At 39.1% G+C, this 13,865-nt stretch overlaps 2 protein-coding genes across 7 annotated transcripts in view; both read left to right on the top strand.

Annotated features, from left to right (window-relative positions):
- LOC143886540 (monooxygenase 2-like) overlaps positions 1-1,451 on the top strand; it is a 32,580-nt gene extending 31,129 nt beyond the window's left edge. For 3 of the 4 annotated variants that reach the window (XM_077390555.1, XM_077390554.1, XM_077390552.1), the window contains 2 exons: positions 489-720; positions 816-1,451. In XM_077390555.1, the coding sequence (XP_077246670.1) occupies positions 489-720; positions 816-1,366 (783 nt within the window). In that variant the 3' untranslated portion in view covers positions 1,367-1,451. The remainder of the gene's footprint in view (positions 1-488; positions 721-815) is intronic. The other variant, XM_077390553.1, reaches the window with a different exon arrangement.
- Positions 1,452-4,529: 3,078 nt separating this feature from the next.
- Positions 4,530-13,865, top strand: part of LOC143886539 (putative 26S proteasome non-ATPase regulatory subunit 3) — a 31,264-nt gene continuing 21,928 nt past the window's right edge. The window contains exons 1-3 of one of the 3 annotated variants that reach the window (XM_077390549.1): positions 4,530-4,685; positions 4,787-4,875; positions 4,953-5,143. In XM_077390549.1, the coding sequence (XP_077246664.1) occupies positions 4,797-4,875; positions 4,953-5,143 (270 nt within the window). In that variant the 5' untranslated portion in view covers positions 4,530-4,685; positions 4,787-4,796. Of the gene's footprint in view, positions 4,686-4,758; positions 4,876-4,952; positions 5,144-13,865 lie in introns of all 3 variants that reach the window. The other 2 variants (XM_077390550.1, XM_077390551.1) reach the window with 2 other exon arrangements.

Below are 13,865 nucleotides of genomic sequence, written 5' to 3'. Positions count from 1 at the left end.
TAAGTATGGCCGATTGAATTGGCAATCTTTAGCATTAGTCGAGATGCGCGCCCCATTATTTTTGTTTTATGTGCATGTGTCACAATAGATGATCCCATGTTTTTTTTTCAGCTTGGATCCTGTTCTGCTAGCAACCCTTATGATTAACACCAACTCTAATGGTTTAATCTTTTTGACCACATGTATGAGAGCTATTGCCTCACCACTGGTCTTGGGTTCAAAACCCTACAACTCTTCTGATATTAAAAATCCTTGTGTACTAGCCAACCCAAAAGACGGGTATCATGTGCCCACTTGTATGGCCAACCCAAAAAAAGAGTGGCCACACAAGAAGGGAGTATTGAAGTATAAATGATTACATAACACCAACTCTAACAGCTTAAGATTTTTGAGTAATCGGTTGTTTCACAAACTCAACCTATGCAGAGTTCAAGAACAAGGTAGTACCACAACTAATCACTTCTGATGTTCTTATTGTACACTTTCAGGTCTTGATCGGGAGTGATGGAGTGAACTCAGTGGTGGCCAAATGGTTAGGTCTCCAAACCCCAACCTTTATGCCGCGTTGGGCAATAAGGGGTTTCACAGAGTTTTCAGACAGCAGTCATGGCTTTCCGCCCGAGTTCCTGCAGTACTTTGGAGACGGCTTCCGGTCTGGTTTCTTGCCTTGTGATAAGAAAACCATTTATTGGTTCTTCACTTACTCCCCTTCTCCCCAAGGTAAAACTTTTTATACTTTTTTTTTAGGTAAAACTTTTTATACTTGGATTTTATTAATATGATGTGTTCTTCAAACATGTTCTAAATTTGTGAAGTGAATTCTTGGGTAGAAAAATGTAAGGAACAAAGTGAGGCACATTTGAAAGAATGTGTTTTGAGCAAGCTTGGGAATGTACCTCAAGAAGTATTGAATGTAGTAAAAAACAGCAAATTGAATAGCGTCTTCTCCTCTCCATTGAGACTAAGGTGGCCAGGGCATGTGTTATGGGGAAATATTTGCAAGGGGAATGTTTGTCTGGCCGGAGATGCGCTTCATCCCATGACGCCAGACCTTGCCCAAGGAGCATGTTCATCATTAGAAGATGGTGTTATTCTGGCCAGGTGCCTTGGAGAATCCTTCATGAAAAAACCCATAGGAATATTGAAAGAAGAAGAATACAATAGAATTAAGAGGGGCTTAGAGAAGTACACCAAAGATAGGAGATGGAGAAGCATTGAGCTCATCACTGCATCATATTTCCAGGGTTCTATACAACAAAGTGCTGGGAAGCCGATGAATTACTTGAGAGATAGGATGTCTATGATAATGGCTGAGATGCTTTTGAAGAAAGCTGACTTTGATTGTGGGAAGCTTTTCATCCCTTAATGGTTGGGTTGTTTACATATAAATCATGGTTACATCTTAGTCTCACAACAAGAAATAAGGTTTTTAGCCTCCTTGGTTCCTTCTCTTTTGTCTTTGCCACATTGGGTTGGGGGTGTGTTTCCTTTGTATTTTCCTTGTCTTCGTTCTCTCCCTCTCCTTTGTATTGGCCATCTCGGTCGTTTTGTGCTTTGTTTTTAATGAAGATTTCTGCCATTAAAAAAAAAAGGGGGGAGTGATAAATCGACTCCCCAAATTGATAAATAGACACATGGGGAGTCGATTTATCCATCTAGGGAGTCGATTTATCACTGCCCAAAAAAAGGTCTACATTTACCAGCGGTCATAAGTAAACATGTACATCCGGTATATGCCCCTTTAAATGATAAAAGCCGAACCCACCAAAAAATAATCTTGAATTAATCTAATCATTCTTGAATTGAGTGTAATTTTTGTAATTTCTTAGTAATTGGCATTCAAAGAGTGCTTATAATATTCATGCCAATACTAATTTCTGTGTTGTGGGCCCACTGCGTATGTGGTATATGAGATAATTTTTTCCATCAAAAGTTGAACATTAGATTCAGACATTTCAGCATTAACTTCATTGATATCTTCATACATAAATTTAACATTTGCTTGTTCTTCATAATAATTTCAAATTATGGCTCCATGAAAGTCAGGATGCCTGTTCTAGCAGTTTTTTTTACCATCAAGAAATTTCTCATAGTTCTCCTAATGGTGGCACTAGCATTCGATTAGGGGCTTTGACGGAGGATCAGAACTCAAAATTAACTTTCTTTGGATTTGGAGTTTTGAGAAATTTCAAACTAACCACTCTAGTTTCTCTAGATTTTTAAACTAAGTGTAAAATAGGATGGTGACGATCAAATTATAATCGCCTGTTTGACATGAAAAATTAAAGGTGCCCAAAAGGAGGAAAAATCTAGAAATTCATAGGAAAAAACATGCAAACGAGCTTGAACGCAAACGGGAGAGAGGGGAGGGGGGAAGCTAAGCAATTTCTACATAAACATGGTTATAAATGCTTGTTATACAAACTTTTCTTATTATCCTCACAGTCTTCATCAAATCACATTTTTTTTCTATTTTGACATTTTAAATGACATTTCTTTGCAAAAAGATTTACAGTACATTTTTTTCAATAAATGTAAAAAAAAGGAGCACGGGATTGATAGGGCGTAAATACGGCAAGACCGTTGGATCTCACCACATGTCACCCATACGGCAGTAGAATCTCATCATGATTAGGAAAGACATTAATACATGGTAAGACCACGTGATCTTGCCACGCGTCACCTCCCCGCCTCCGAAAACTCCTTCATCACGATTATGGGCAAGATTACACAACAAAGCCACGCGTGCCGTCGAACCAGGGGGGCAATCCAATCGAACAAAAAAAGATTTTCTCTCCGAAATGATGGAAACGTCCACGTAGCGCCCCATGAAGAGGATTTGCATGCAAGATCGAAGTATAAATAAGCCAGCAAGTCCCTAAGAGAAAGGGATCGTGGCCTAAGGAAAAAAGAGGAACGACTCTAAAACGGGAGGTCATTAGAGGAAGCTCTAAGCCGTTAGTAAGGTTTTCCGACTTTAGTTGGGAGAGGGAAGAGGCGCTGGACGCCCTGTCCCTCCCTCTATCCTCGGCCCCCAATTCGCCCACCAAGATATCAGAGAAAGAACCCGTGCATTGGTCCTGGTAAACTTGATTATACATCATCCATTTCTTGTTGTTCTTTATATCGTTGGTCCAGAATTTGACTTGGGTGTCGAAGTGGTCGTCTGGGACCACCCGGGACCTCCCTGACCCATTTGTTTGTGGTTGTAGACCCCAGCGGAGCCTCTCTACCCACCGCGCGATCGCGAACCCGGATTCTGACGCCACCAGGGATCATCCAAATCATGTCGAAAGAAACAAATCCTTTTAAAACAGTAGTGAGAGAGACCGGTTATTGCACATGCATGGGATCGTCCTAATCATGGGCATTTTATGTTAAATCTGGACAAGCCTCAGAAACCCTGGACTGGCAGGAGTAGGTTATCTCTTGTGAGACCGCAATGGTTCAACGATATTGGCATTCGTAGGCTACATTAGGATTGTAGATTCCAATGGGGCATAGATTAGAGTTGTTCATCAAGGAATTGGTATGTAATTGAACCAAATATGCTGTGCATCAGGTTATAGTGGAATGCGACTTCCTGAATGTGATAAAATAGGTGAACGGCTCTCTCCCACCTTGATGGTTTGCACATTGGATTGCCGAGATTTTAGATCGTTTGGCTGGATCCTCTATCTCTTTTCGTCAGATAAGAAGGTCGGTGAACACTGAGGCCAATAGGCTAACTAGGGAGGGGGCGTCAACAGTGATCTTGGAAATATCCCGATTGTCGGGCATTTCCTGGGTCCGTTTTTTAGTAATACAATTCTTTACAATTCTCAAAAAAGAAAAAGAAAAAGAAAAAGAAAATAGAAGAGAAACAGAGCCTTTAAAAAAAGCTAAAAAACTATTACTAACTTCAGTGAAAGTCCAGGGTGTGTATCTCTCCCTTATGAAAATGGATACTCATAGCCCACCTATACATACGGCCATTGACCCAAGGTAGATTTTACCCCATACTAAATGTAGACCTATCTTCTTGCCAAGAGGGCACGGTGAAGGCTGACGATCATCGACTCATCGTCTAGCTAAAATGGGCCGGACTCATGATGGGACACAAATCAATTTATACTCCGTCCATCTCACAGCTCCCACATAACTAAGGGGTGCAACTCGGGTCAGGTTCAATGCAAAAAAAGTCGGGTCAGGTTGAATTGAACCTGACAAGTTCAACCCAAAAAAAAGTCGGGTTAAGTTTGGGGCGAGGTCGTATTCAAGTTGTTTGGGCAACCCGCCGAGTGCAACCCGACATTTTTTATGACATTTGTTTTTTGTAAGCTTAAAAACTCGGGTTAGGTCGGGTTGAACTCGGGCCGGATTGGTTTGGGTTGAACCTTGCCGGGCTGGGAAAAAAAAGAAAAAACAAGGATTCCTCGTGTTGGGTCGAGCCGAACCCAACCAGAGTTGCACGGTTGCACCAATCCATAAAAGGAACAAAAGCACTACGTGGGGTGCGACATACGCACCCCGGCGTAGGTTATCTCTCGCGCTACTTGGTATTAAGATCAGTGCTCTTTTTAACTTGCTGAGAAAGAAAAGCAAAAGAGAAAGCAAAGAAACCTGGTGGAAACCCTAGCTCTTTACACCACACCCCATCTCACTAGATCCACTCTATTTTCCATTACAACCTCTTTCTCTCTCAGGTAATCAGAAGATTTTGTAACCTCTCTTTCTACTCAATTTTCAGTTCTTTTCTTATCGATTCCTTTGTTTTAGGGTTTTATTTTAGGGTTTTGTTGTTCAGATTCTTTAAAATGACTCAAGATGTAGAGATGAAAGAGCTTCAAGCTCCTTCTAATTCAGCTCCTTTACCCGTTCCTTCGACCTTGCAACGTAAGAAGAAAAACCCTAATCTTCCTTTTTTTTCTGAATTTTGTGGTTTAATTTTGTTTTGGAAATTGGGGTTTTAGATTTGAAGGAGATAGCTTCACTGATCGAGACTGGTGCTTATGCCAAGGAGGTGCGTCGGATTGTCCGTGCCGTCCGCCTCACGATTGCGTTGCGGAAAAAGCTCAAGGCATCTGTGCTCTCTGCATTTCTCAACTTTACCCTAATCCCGGCTTCTGATGCGCATTCACGGCTCTCTTCGTATCTTCCCAAGGTAAATTGCGAAATCCATGTGTTTTGATTCTCTCACAATTATTATTATCCATCTTTGCTGGAGATTTCTATTTGTTTTCCGCTTATGCAAAACTTATGATTGTGAGCTGCTTATAGAGTCGCGAGTTGGTACTAGTGGAATTTGCATTTAGACTTGTCGAAGTTAGTCAGAATAATTGGTTGGTGTAAATTTTAAGCTTCTTATGATTACTTTTTGATGAGATTTCAATCAAGACAAACTGCTATTACTTTTTTTTATCGCATCCTATCTGTAGGTGATCGGATTCAAGAACGATTTAGGGCGCGTTTGGCAATCATCTCTAAAATGGCTTTAGCGTGTTTGTAGTTGCTTAGAATGACATGAACAAAGCAAAAAAACAGGAGAAAATCTCGTTCAGTATTCACGGCCCACTAAGCCCGTTTCTTTCTATTCCCATTTTATACGCGTATAAGCATGGGTTTCTGTGGAGCGACTCGGACTTGCTTCCGCTGGTTCTTATCTATCCGTTTCTGCCTGATAAAACGGGATGGAATGAGGAGCCTTGCCGAACATGCCCTTAGTTTTGCTTCCATGATGCCTTTGTTGATTTGGGACAGATGTAGTTCTAGTGTGTTTTGCTTCAAAGAGAACTCTTGGTATGGATTTCATCTTTTCGAGTAAAATTTTATACAACCTTTGAGTAACTTCTGCATATACAGATGTCCCTTTGCTATCTCTTTCGAAGCCTATTTCTGCATTTAACGAATGAAGTTATTCTGTGGTCATTATTCGGCAAACTTTAATTTTTTTTTTCTTCCTAATTTCAAGACTGTAAGGTTGCAACTTGCGTAGAATGAATGGGACTGGTTTTATGTACTCTAGCCCTTCTTAGCATCTTCCACTGAATTCTCTTCCTTCCCTTCCTATACAAATTTTGGTTACTTTTATGATGATGGGTAAAGAGTTCTGGCTTTTAAGGAATATGTTCCTGTACTATACTACTAGTGTCCTGAATATCAATAAACTTGGCATCGGAAGTTAGTTGGACTTGATTGGTTATATGGATTTGAAAACAATGAGTAAAAGGCTTTCAATATACCTGTGGGAAACATGGCTGGGGAGAAGAAATCCATTTTCCTCATAAGACTGCTTCCTCTGATTGTAAACTTATTTTTCCAACCTTTGAACAACTTAACCTGTCTTTGAACCTCATTTTGTTGTTGTGTTTTGTAGTCGTAGATTTTGTAGCCACTGCTAGCTATGGTCAAACCTCATAAGAAATTCATGTGTTCTTTGCTTCTTCACTTAATGTAAGTGAGATTCATACTCGTATTGGTGGAACTTGTGTGTGCCAATGTTTTTAAATACCAGGCACATATAAATTGTGATGCTAAGTCCCCAAAGGACACTCAAAATCATAATAGTAATATATCTTCATAGTCGTTTTCTTCGCTGTAAGTTTGGATTTCTCCCTAATCTGATCTCATGGACGGAGTGTATGTGGTTCGTATTTGAATTTCTGAGGGTTGCCCTTAAATCACCATACACCATTAAATTAGCATTCCTCAATTAGGTGTGTCACGTTGGGCATGTCTACGAGTAATTTTCTGCTTCCTCAACTTCTATTGTGTTAAAGTATAAAAGATAAATAACGCCTTTCTCCAACAGCTTAAGCTTTGGAGAAGTTGGAAGTAAATGGTATCTGAGCCAAAGGTCTCAAGTTCAAACCTCCCGGGATGCAAAAATCCACATGCGATTGTCGGCCCAAAGTGGGACCATATGTGCCACATGTTTGCCAAGTGGGCCACACGTGCGAGGGAGTGTTAAAGTATAAAAGATAAATTACACCTTTCTCCAACAACTTAAGCTTTTGGAGAAGTTGGTAAGTTAACATATTGTATTTGTGTTTTTGGTTGGCTCTAAGAAGGCGATTAAGATTATGTTATCTTCTTTCAAATGACCTACTTCCACCCCACCTCCCTCCCTCCCTCCCCTCTCTTTTCTCAAAATGAAAAATGAGATGAAGACCTTGGGGTCCCACAAATTGAGTGCTCAAAACAATATAACCGATGCCTTGAGTAGCAGTCTTATAAAGAACTCCATAACTGTTGATGTCTTTGGGTTTGCCTTACCTAACATCAGATTGTGGAAGACGAGTATTTTGGTAGAATTTAGAGATAATCAAAATTACATTGTGGTGATTGGGTAGTTATTATTTAAGGGGAATTGCTTGTGCATTCCTAACTCGTCACTCCGACGACTCATCGTAAAAAATGTACATAATACGGGGTTCTTTGGGAAGAACTAGACTACTGCGAATTGCATTAGTATAGGAAAGATTCTTTTGGCCAAGCCTATACCGGGACATTTCTCTTGATTTGAAGAAGTCGAACTTGTCAAACATCCAAAGGTGCTTCCACTAATGTCCGTTTGTGCATGCTTTGACCTGCTCCAACTTGCCCTTGGTTTGAGGTTTTCATGGATTTATACTTGGTCTTCGTCGAACTTCAAGGGTTGGAGATGCATATTTTTGCCGTTGATCGGTTTTAAAAAATAACACTCCTCAATCCACGCAAACCATTACATGATGCCAAGAAAAATGTTGATTTATTTTTTAAAGTGGTGTTGAGGTACCATGGGTTACCGAGTAGGCTTATTGATGACTATTGCATCATACCCCGAGACTAAAGTTGTGAGTTCTTTTGGAACAATTTGTTGTTGAAATTTGGGGCTTCTTAAATTTAATAGCTCATATAATCCTCAAACAGATAGTCAAACACAATTAGTGAACTATATTTTGAGAAGCATGTTAATGTCTCAAGTCAATGTAATGGGAAAGTTTGGAAATTGTGATCTTGTAGTTCCGAAGATTGAATTTGAGTTTAATTGCTCAAAGAATCACAAGGTGGGGTTTTTTCCATTCCAAGTTCTTGGCCGTAATCCTCAAGAACCACTTAATCTTACGTCGATTCCCACCCTAGGAGATTCACGCCTTAGATAGATGAGATTCGAGATAGGGTGGAGGGTTTTCCAGTTAGCTTTCAACATGTCCGAAGATTGGCTGACAGGGAGCCATATCGTTTAGCTTGTGAGGGTTTTGATAGACTGAGTTTAGTTGTGCTTGACAAGCTTCCACCTTAATTTTGGTGTTTGTGGTTCTTTTCGTCTTTGTTTTTGTTCGCCTTAGATAGATGAGATTCGAGATAAGGTGGAGGGCCCAAAAGAAACTGTTAGGTAAGAGCCTAACAATCATGTCTTTTAGGTTGATATTAGTGTTCTTACTATCAAAATGGAAGCAACCATAAGCTGAAACCTGATATTATTTTAAAAATTAAAATGGGCCTAAATTGAAATCATCATTTTCACTACATTGGGAATGGGCTTAATCTAAAATGGGCCTAAATTGGGAAACTCATATTCACTACATTGTTGAGAAAATTGACGTTCATAGAAAACACCCATTTCTCTACACTAAAATGATAAATTATTACTTTAGTTTATCATTTATCTCTCAACTATGTAAGTTTAGTTTAGTAGACTGCGAGATTGATAGTAAACTTCAATCTTAGTGAGACATCTATTATTAAAAAATTAGGTCTGTCATGTCCGTCTCACAAATTAGTAATAGAAGTTTAGAGTCAATTTGTTTGATAAAAGAATGTGATTCCGTTCTAAGAAATATTGAAAAATGATTCTTAGAAATAAATTAAAGAATGCGATTTTAATACTGTAAGCATTCCAAAGAATATGAATAGATTCTGACAGTTAAAGAATGCACATAAAATTTATTGAGCTCATCAGATTAATCAAATGAGATTTAGGACGTCCCTTTACAGTCAATAATTTCAGATCATCTGGAATATTCTCTTAAAATGTCCAACTCAACAATACTTATAGAGTCGTATCACTTTTGTAACAGTACAAAATGAAAGCATTTAGTGTGAAATCACAGCGTTGTAGTATAAGGTAAAAAAAATCTCTGTTCTCTTGCACTCCAAAGAATCCAACAGTATTTTTGTTTTCATGTGTTTCTTTGAGAATATCAAGCTCTCTAAAATCCACAACATCATGATGGGATTTCAGGAGACGTTTTACAACAACATTGCAGCCATGATAAGTACCTTAAGAAACAGTTGAACCATTGGTCCCTAGACCAATTATTGTATTTGAGACTCAAAGCTTAACCAAAACAACTTCATTGCTCCCACTACTTCCCTCGCCTGTATCATTGGTATTTTCTTTACTGCTATTCGATACCTTGTTGCGCATAAGACAGTTGGGGAGATGTCACATTTCACCTCCAAGAAATGACATGGGAGGAAGATTTAGAAAGAAGAAGACCCTCATTTTGTAGAGAAAAAACAAGAACATCCCTTTGTTCCTCAGCTACCTCTGTATCCGTCCTCAGCTACATCCAGTTTTCCTCACTCCCGTTCTCTCTCTACGCGTGTGTGTTGAACGATTGAAAATAATATGGCTGTTTACATTTTGAAGAAAAGATGTTTATGAAAATCTACAATTAGGCAAATGATTGGCAAACGATTTTCAATTTAGGCCCATTTTCAATTGAGGGACCATTCTAAATTAATCAACCTCTTTTAGGACCGCCCTTTGCAGTCAATACGAGATGCTCAAGAGACTTTCAAGATAAAAGGACATGTGGCACCAAACAATATTTTCTTTTCAAAGAAAACTATTCAGCAAATTATATTCAATATTTATTTCTCACTAATATGTACTGAAGATTAATTCTAAATTGAAAATGTGTATTCCATGGTTAACAGAGGACAACTTCCCAACAACTTACAATATAGAAAAGATCACATTCAGTTAACATTTTTCAATTAACACACGCACAGATAGAGAGAAAGAGGACGGAAGAGGAGAACTGGATGTAGCTGAGAAGGACGGATACAGAGGTAGCTGAGGAACAAAGGGATGGTCTTCTTTCTCTACAAAAGGAGGGTATTCTTTTTTCTAAGTCTTCCTCCCATGCCTTTTCTTGGAAGTGAAATGTGTCCTCTCCCCAACTGTCCTATGCGCAATAAGGTATCGAATGGTAGTAAAGAAAGTACCAATGATGCAGGCGGGGGAAGTAGTGGGAATAATGATGTTGTTTTGGTTGGGCTTTGTGTGTTAAATACAATAATTGGTCTCGGGACCAATGGTTCATCTGTTTTTGAAGGTACTTATCATGACTGCAATGTTGCTGTAAAACGCCTCCTGAAGTCACATCATGATGTTGCGGGTTTTAGAGAGCGTGATATTCTCAAAGACAAACATGAAAACAAAAATATTGTTGGGTTCTTTGGAGTGCAGGATGATAGATATTTTTTTTACCTTATACTACATCGCTACGATTTCACCCTAAAGGCTTTCATTTTGTACTGTTCCAAGAGTGAGACAGACTCTACAAGCAGCGTTGAGTTGGACATTTTAAGAGAAAATTTCCGAAGATCTGAAATTATTGACTATAAAGGGTTGTCCTACATCTCATTTGATTGATTTGATGAGGTCAGTAAATTTATGTGAATTCTTTAACTGTCAGAATCAATTCATATTCTTTGTAGTGCTTACAGTATTAAAATCGAGTTCTTTAACTTATTTCTAAGAATAATTTTTTAGTATTTCTTAGAACGGAATCACATTCTTTTGTCAAACAAATTGACTCTAGGCTTCTATTACTAATTTGTGAGAAGGACATGACATGCTTAATTTGTTAATAATAGATGTTCCACTAAGCTTAGAGTTTACTATCAATCTCGTAGTCTACTAAACCGAACCTCCAGAGTTTAGAGAGAAATGATAAACTAAAGTAATAATTTATAACTTTGGTGTAGAGAAATGAGAGTTTTTTGTGAGCGTCAGTTTTTCCAACAATGCAGTGAATATGAGTTTCCCAACAATTGAAGATTTCAATTTAGGCCCATATTAGATTAGGCTCATATCAATTTTTAAATATTATCAGCTTTCAGTTTATGACTGTTTACATTTTGATAGGAAGAACACTAATACCAACCTAAAATTAACCTAAAAGACATGATTGTTAGGCTCTTACCTAACAATTACTTTTGAGCCCCATGTTTGGCACATGGACATGATTTGGGCCATTTATTCCAACAAGTAAACACAAAGTCCAGCCCCATGTTTGGCACATGGACATGATTTGGGCCATTTATTCCAACAAGTAAACACAAAGTCCAGCCCCCTGTTTTGATTTTTGGAATGACCTTTGATAAAAGAACTAGCGTGGCTGATTCCTTTGGCATGGTCAAATGAGAAGATAGATTGGAATGTCATATTTCAGAGGATGTATTATGACTGGGAGGTGGACATGGTCACCTCCTTCATGAGTAGAATTAATTTAGTATACCTTAGGACACAGGGAACTGATAAAAGAATTTGGCTAAGAAAGATAGATTATCCCTCATTTTTTATAATTATATGATTGGTTAAGCGATTCCTTCGCCCTCTAGAAAGGCCTGGAGCTCATAGGCCCCTCAGAGAGTTGACTTTCCGTGGGACGGTGTGTCTTGATAAAATCCTCAACACTTCATTCCTCGGTGAGCAATCAGAGCAGATGGGCTCTTGATGCGGTGGTGTGAGCGCTTAAGTCTTTGGGCTTGGCAGAGCGGAGCATGGCTAGAACTAGCCTCGCCTCCAGATGGCTTTAGCAGCCTTGCAGAACTTTGGTCATGCGGATTAGTTTATGGCATAGGTCTATGATGCCGCAATCTTGAAAATGGTCCCTTGATGCCAGGTCGTGAGACTTGTCGCATTTGTGCATGGCATCGATATGCCTCGCACTGGATGGACTTGCACTAAGCCTGAGGGCCTAGTGTTCGATGAACTCGTGATGCTGGCTGATCACGATGTGGCTTTAACGTTGTTCATGGTAAGAGCAAAGCTTAGAACCTGGATGGGCTTGGACAGTCTGGAGATCGTGAGCATAAGAGACGCATCAAGAGGTGTTGGGCTTGTAGGGCCTTCAGGACTGGTAAAGGCTAGCCTTAGCATATGCGTATGTTGGGGCGCTGCACAAGTTTGTCCGCTAGAAAAAAGAAAAGGTCCATCTTCGTCATAGACCAACGAACCCGTTTCAATCATTGTATGTTTTGTATCATTGATACTTGGTTTATCAATCACCTTCTGATCAATTTAGAATTAGGATCTGATTCTAAATTGATCAAATCGGGTTGATTTGGAAATCTCTCCCGTGTTTTAATTTCTCTTCCGCTTTTGACCTTTGGAATGGATGGAGGGAAGTGTGTTCTAGTGCCAAATTTTCTATCCCTATTGTTCAAAGTTAGAAGCCTCCGTGTAAGGGATTTCTTAAACTTAACTTCGATGGCTCTTGCCTTGGCAACCTGGGACCGGGTGGTATTGGGGGGTTTCTTAGAGATGACAAAGGAGTGGTTAGATGGACCTTTGCTGGATCCTTGGGAGTAGTGGATTCTAATGAGGCGGAAGTCCGGGTGGTTCATCGTGGTATGAAGTTATTGGAAGGGAAGGATTTTAATTGTGTTGTGGTGGAAGGCGACTCCATTAACGTTATTCGATGGTCAGCGGGGTCTCACATTTTTCCTTGGCGTTTCGTGGACTTCTTCAATGAGATAGAAGACACTGTCGGCTCCTCTCGTATCTCTTTTCGTCATATTAGAAGTTTGGCGGACAGAGTTGCAGACAAACTAGCAAAAAGCAGAGTTCACTTGGAGGCTTTAGAGAAATATGACTTTCTTCCACCTTGAGGGTTGAGGATTTTTGTAATTTTTATTTTCCTATTCTATTGTATATATTGTATTTTTTTGACCATCTCGGTCCTATTAATGAAATTTTACCATTCAAAAAAGAAAAGAAAAGAAAGATACCTTCGTTAGACTCAAGTAGGGTTTCTAATAAACATTCTCGACTTTATAAACAAGAGTTTTATTTGCGAAAAAATTAAGCTAATTATAAAAGATAATCTTTCAAATAGTAAAGTTTCCTAAGAATCTTTTTCTGGTTGCTTTTTGGAATTAGACTTTTGGTGTCAAGAGATGCGGTTGCATCACACTTTAATCCACAATGATTACAAGGAAAATCGCAACATCATCTTAATGGTTTAACTTTTTTATTTTGAATGGCGATGGTTTAACTTCTATTATGGCATTTAAAAGAGGATGTAAAAAAACATTCCCTCTATCAGAGGGAATTCATGTCTGAGAGATGATATGTTCAGTTTTCATCATGAGGTGGTCAAGATGAATATTGTATTCTCGGTCATGTTATTAGATGCCCACAAATTCTAGTAATTCAAATCCATTACTGAGTTCACTTTGCTATGAGAATGAAATACTTGCTGATTTTTTAGCGAATGGCTGACATAGAATTAGGGAATCTCAAATAAGTCTTAGGAGCCCTGCTGAGCCAAGTTGACTTGGCCATATTTCAAGTCAATATAAGTGTTTTTGCACATTGATTGAAAGCTGTTAGGCCTCTGCCTTCTGGCACCTCTGTTTTATCGTAGCCTTCTCTTTAATAAATTCTTGCTTAGTGAAAAGAAAAACACTGTTCAGAAGCAATGACTTGTATGGCTTCTAGCTAGTCTTCTAATCATTTCAGCCTACTGAGTGCCATGATGCATGAGTAGATTATTTCCCTGGTTTCATTGGATCTAGCTTATGCCTCATGGATATATTGTGAGCACAGTTTTCATCTATGATTTAGCCGACACTTCGAATTTATTGCAGACACACGTGTCCTG

The sequence above is a fragment of the Tasmannia lanceolata genome, unplaced genomic scaffold, assembly GCF_043159265.1.
Source record: "Tasmannia lanceolata isolate RefF3 unplaced genomic scaffold, GAP_Taslan_0.1 ptg000011l, whole genome shotgun sequence".
Taxonomy (NCBI): Eukaryota; Viridiplantae; Streptophyta; class Magnoliopsida; order Canellales; family Winteraceae; genus Tasmannia; species Tasmannia lanceolata.
The sequence above is the reverse complement of the archived record's forward strand: the minus strand, read 5'-3'. Positions and strand labels throughout refer to the sequence as shown.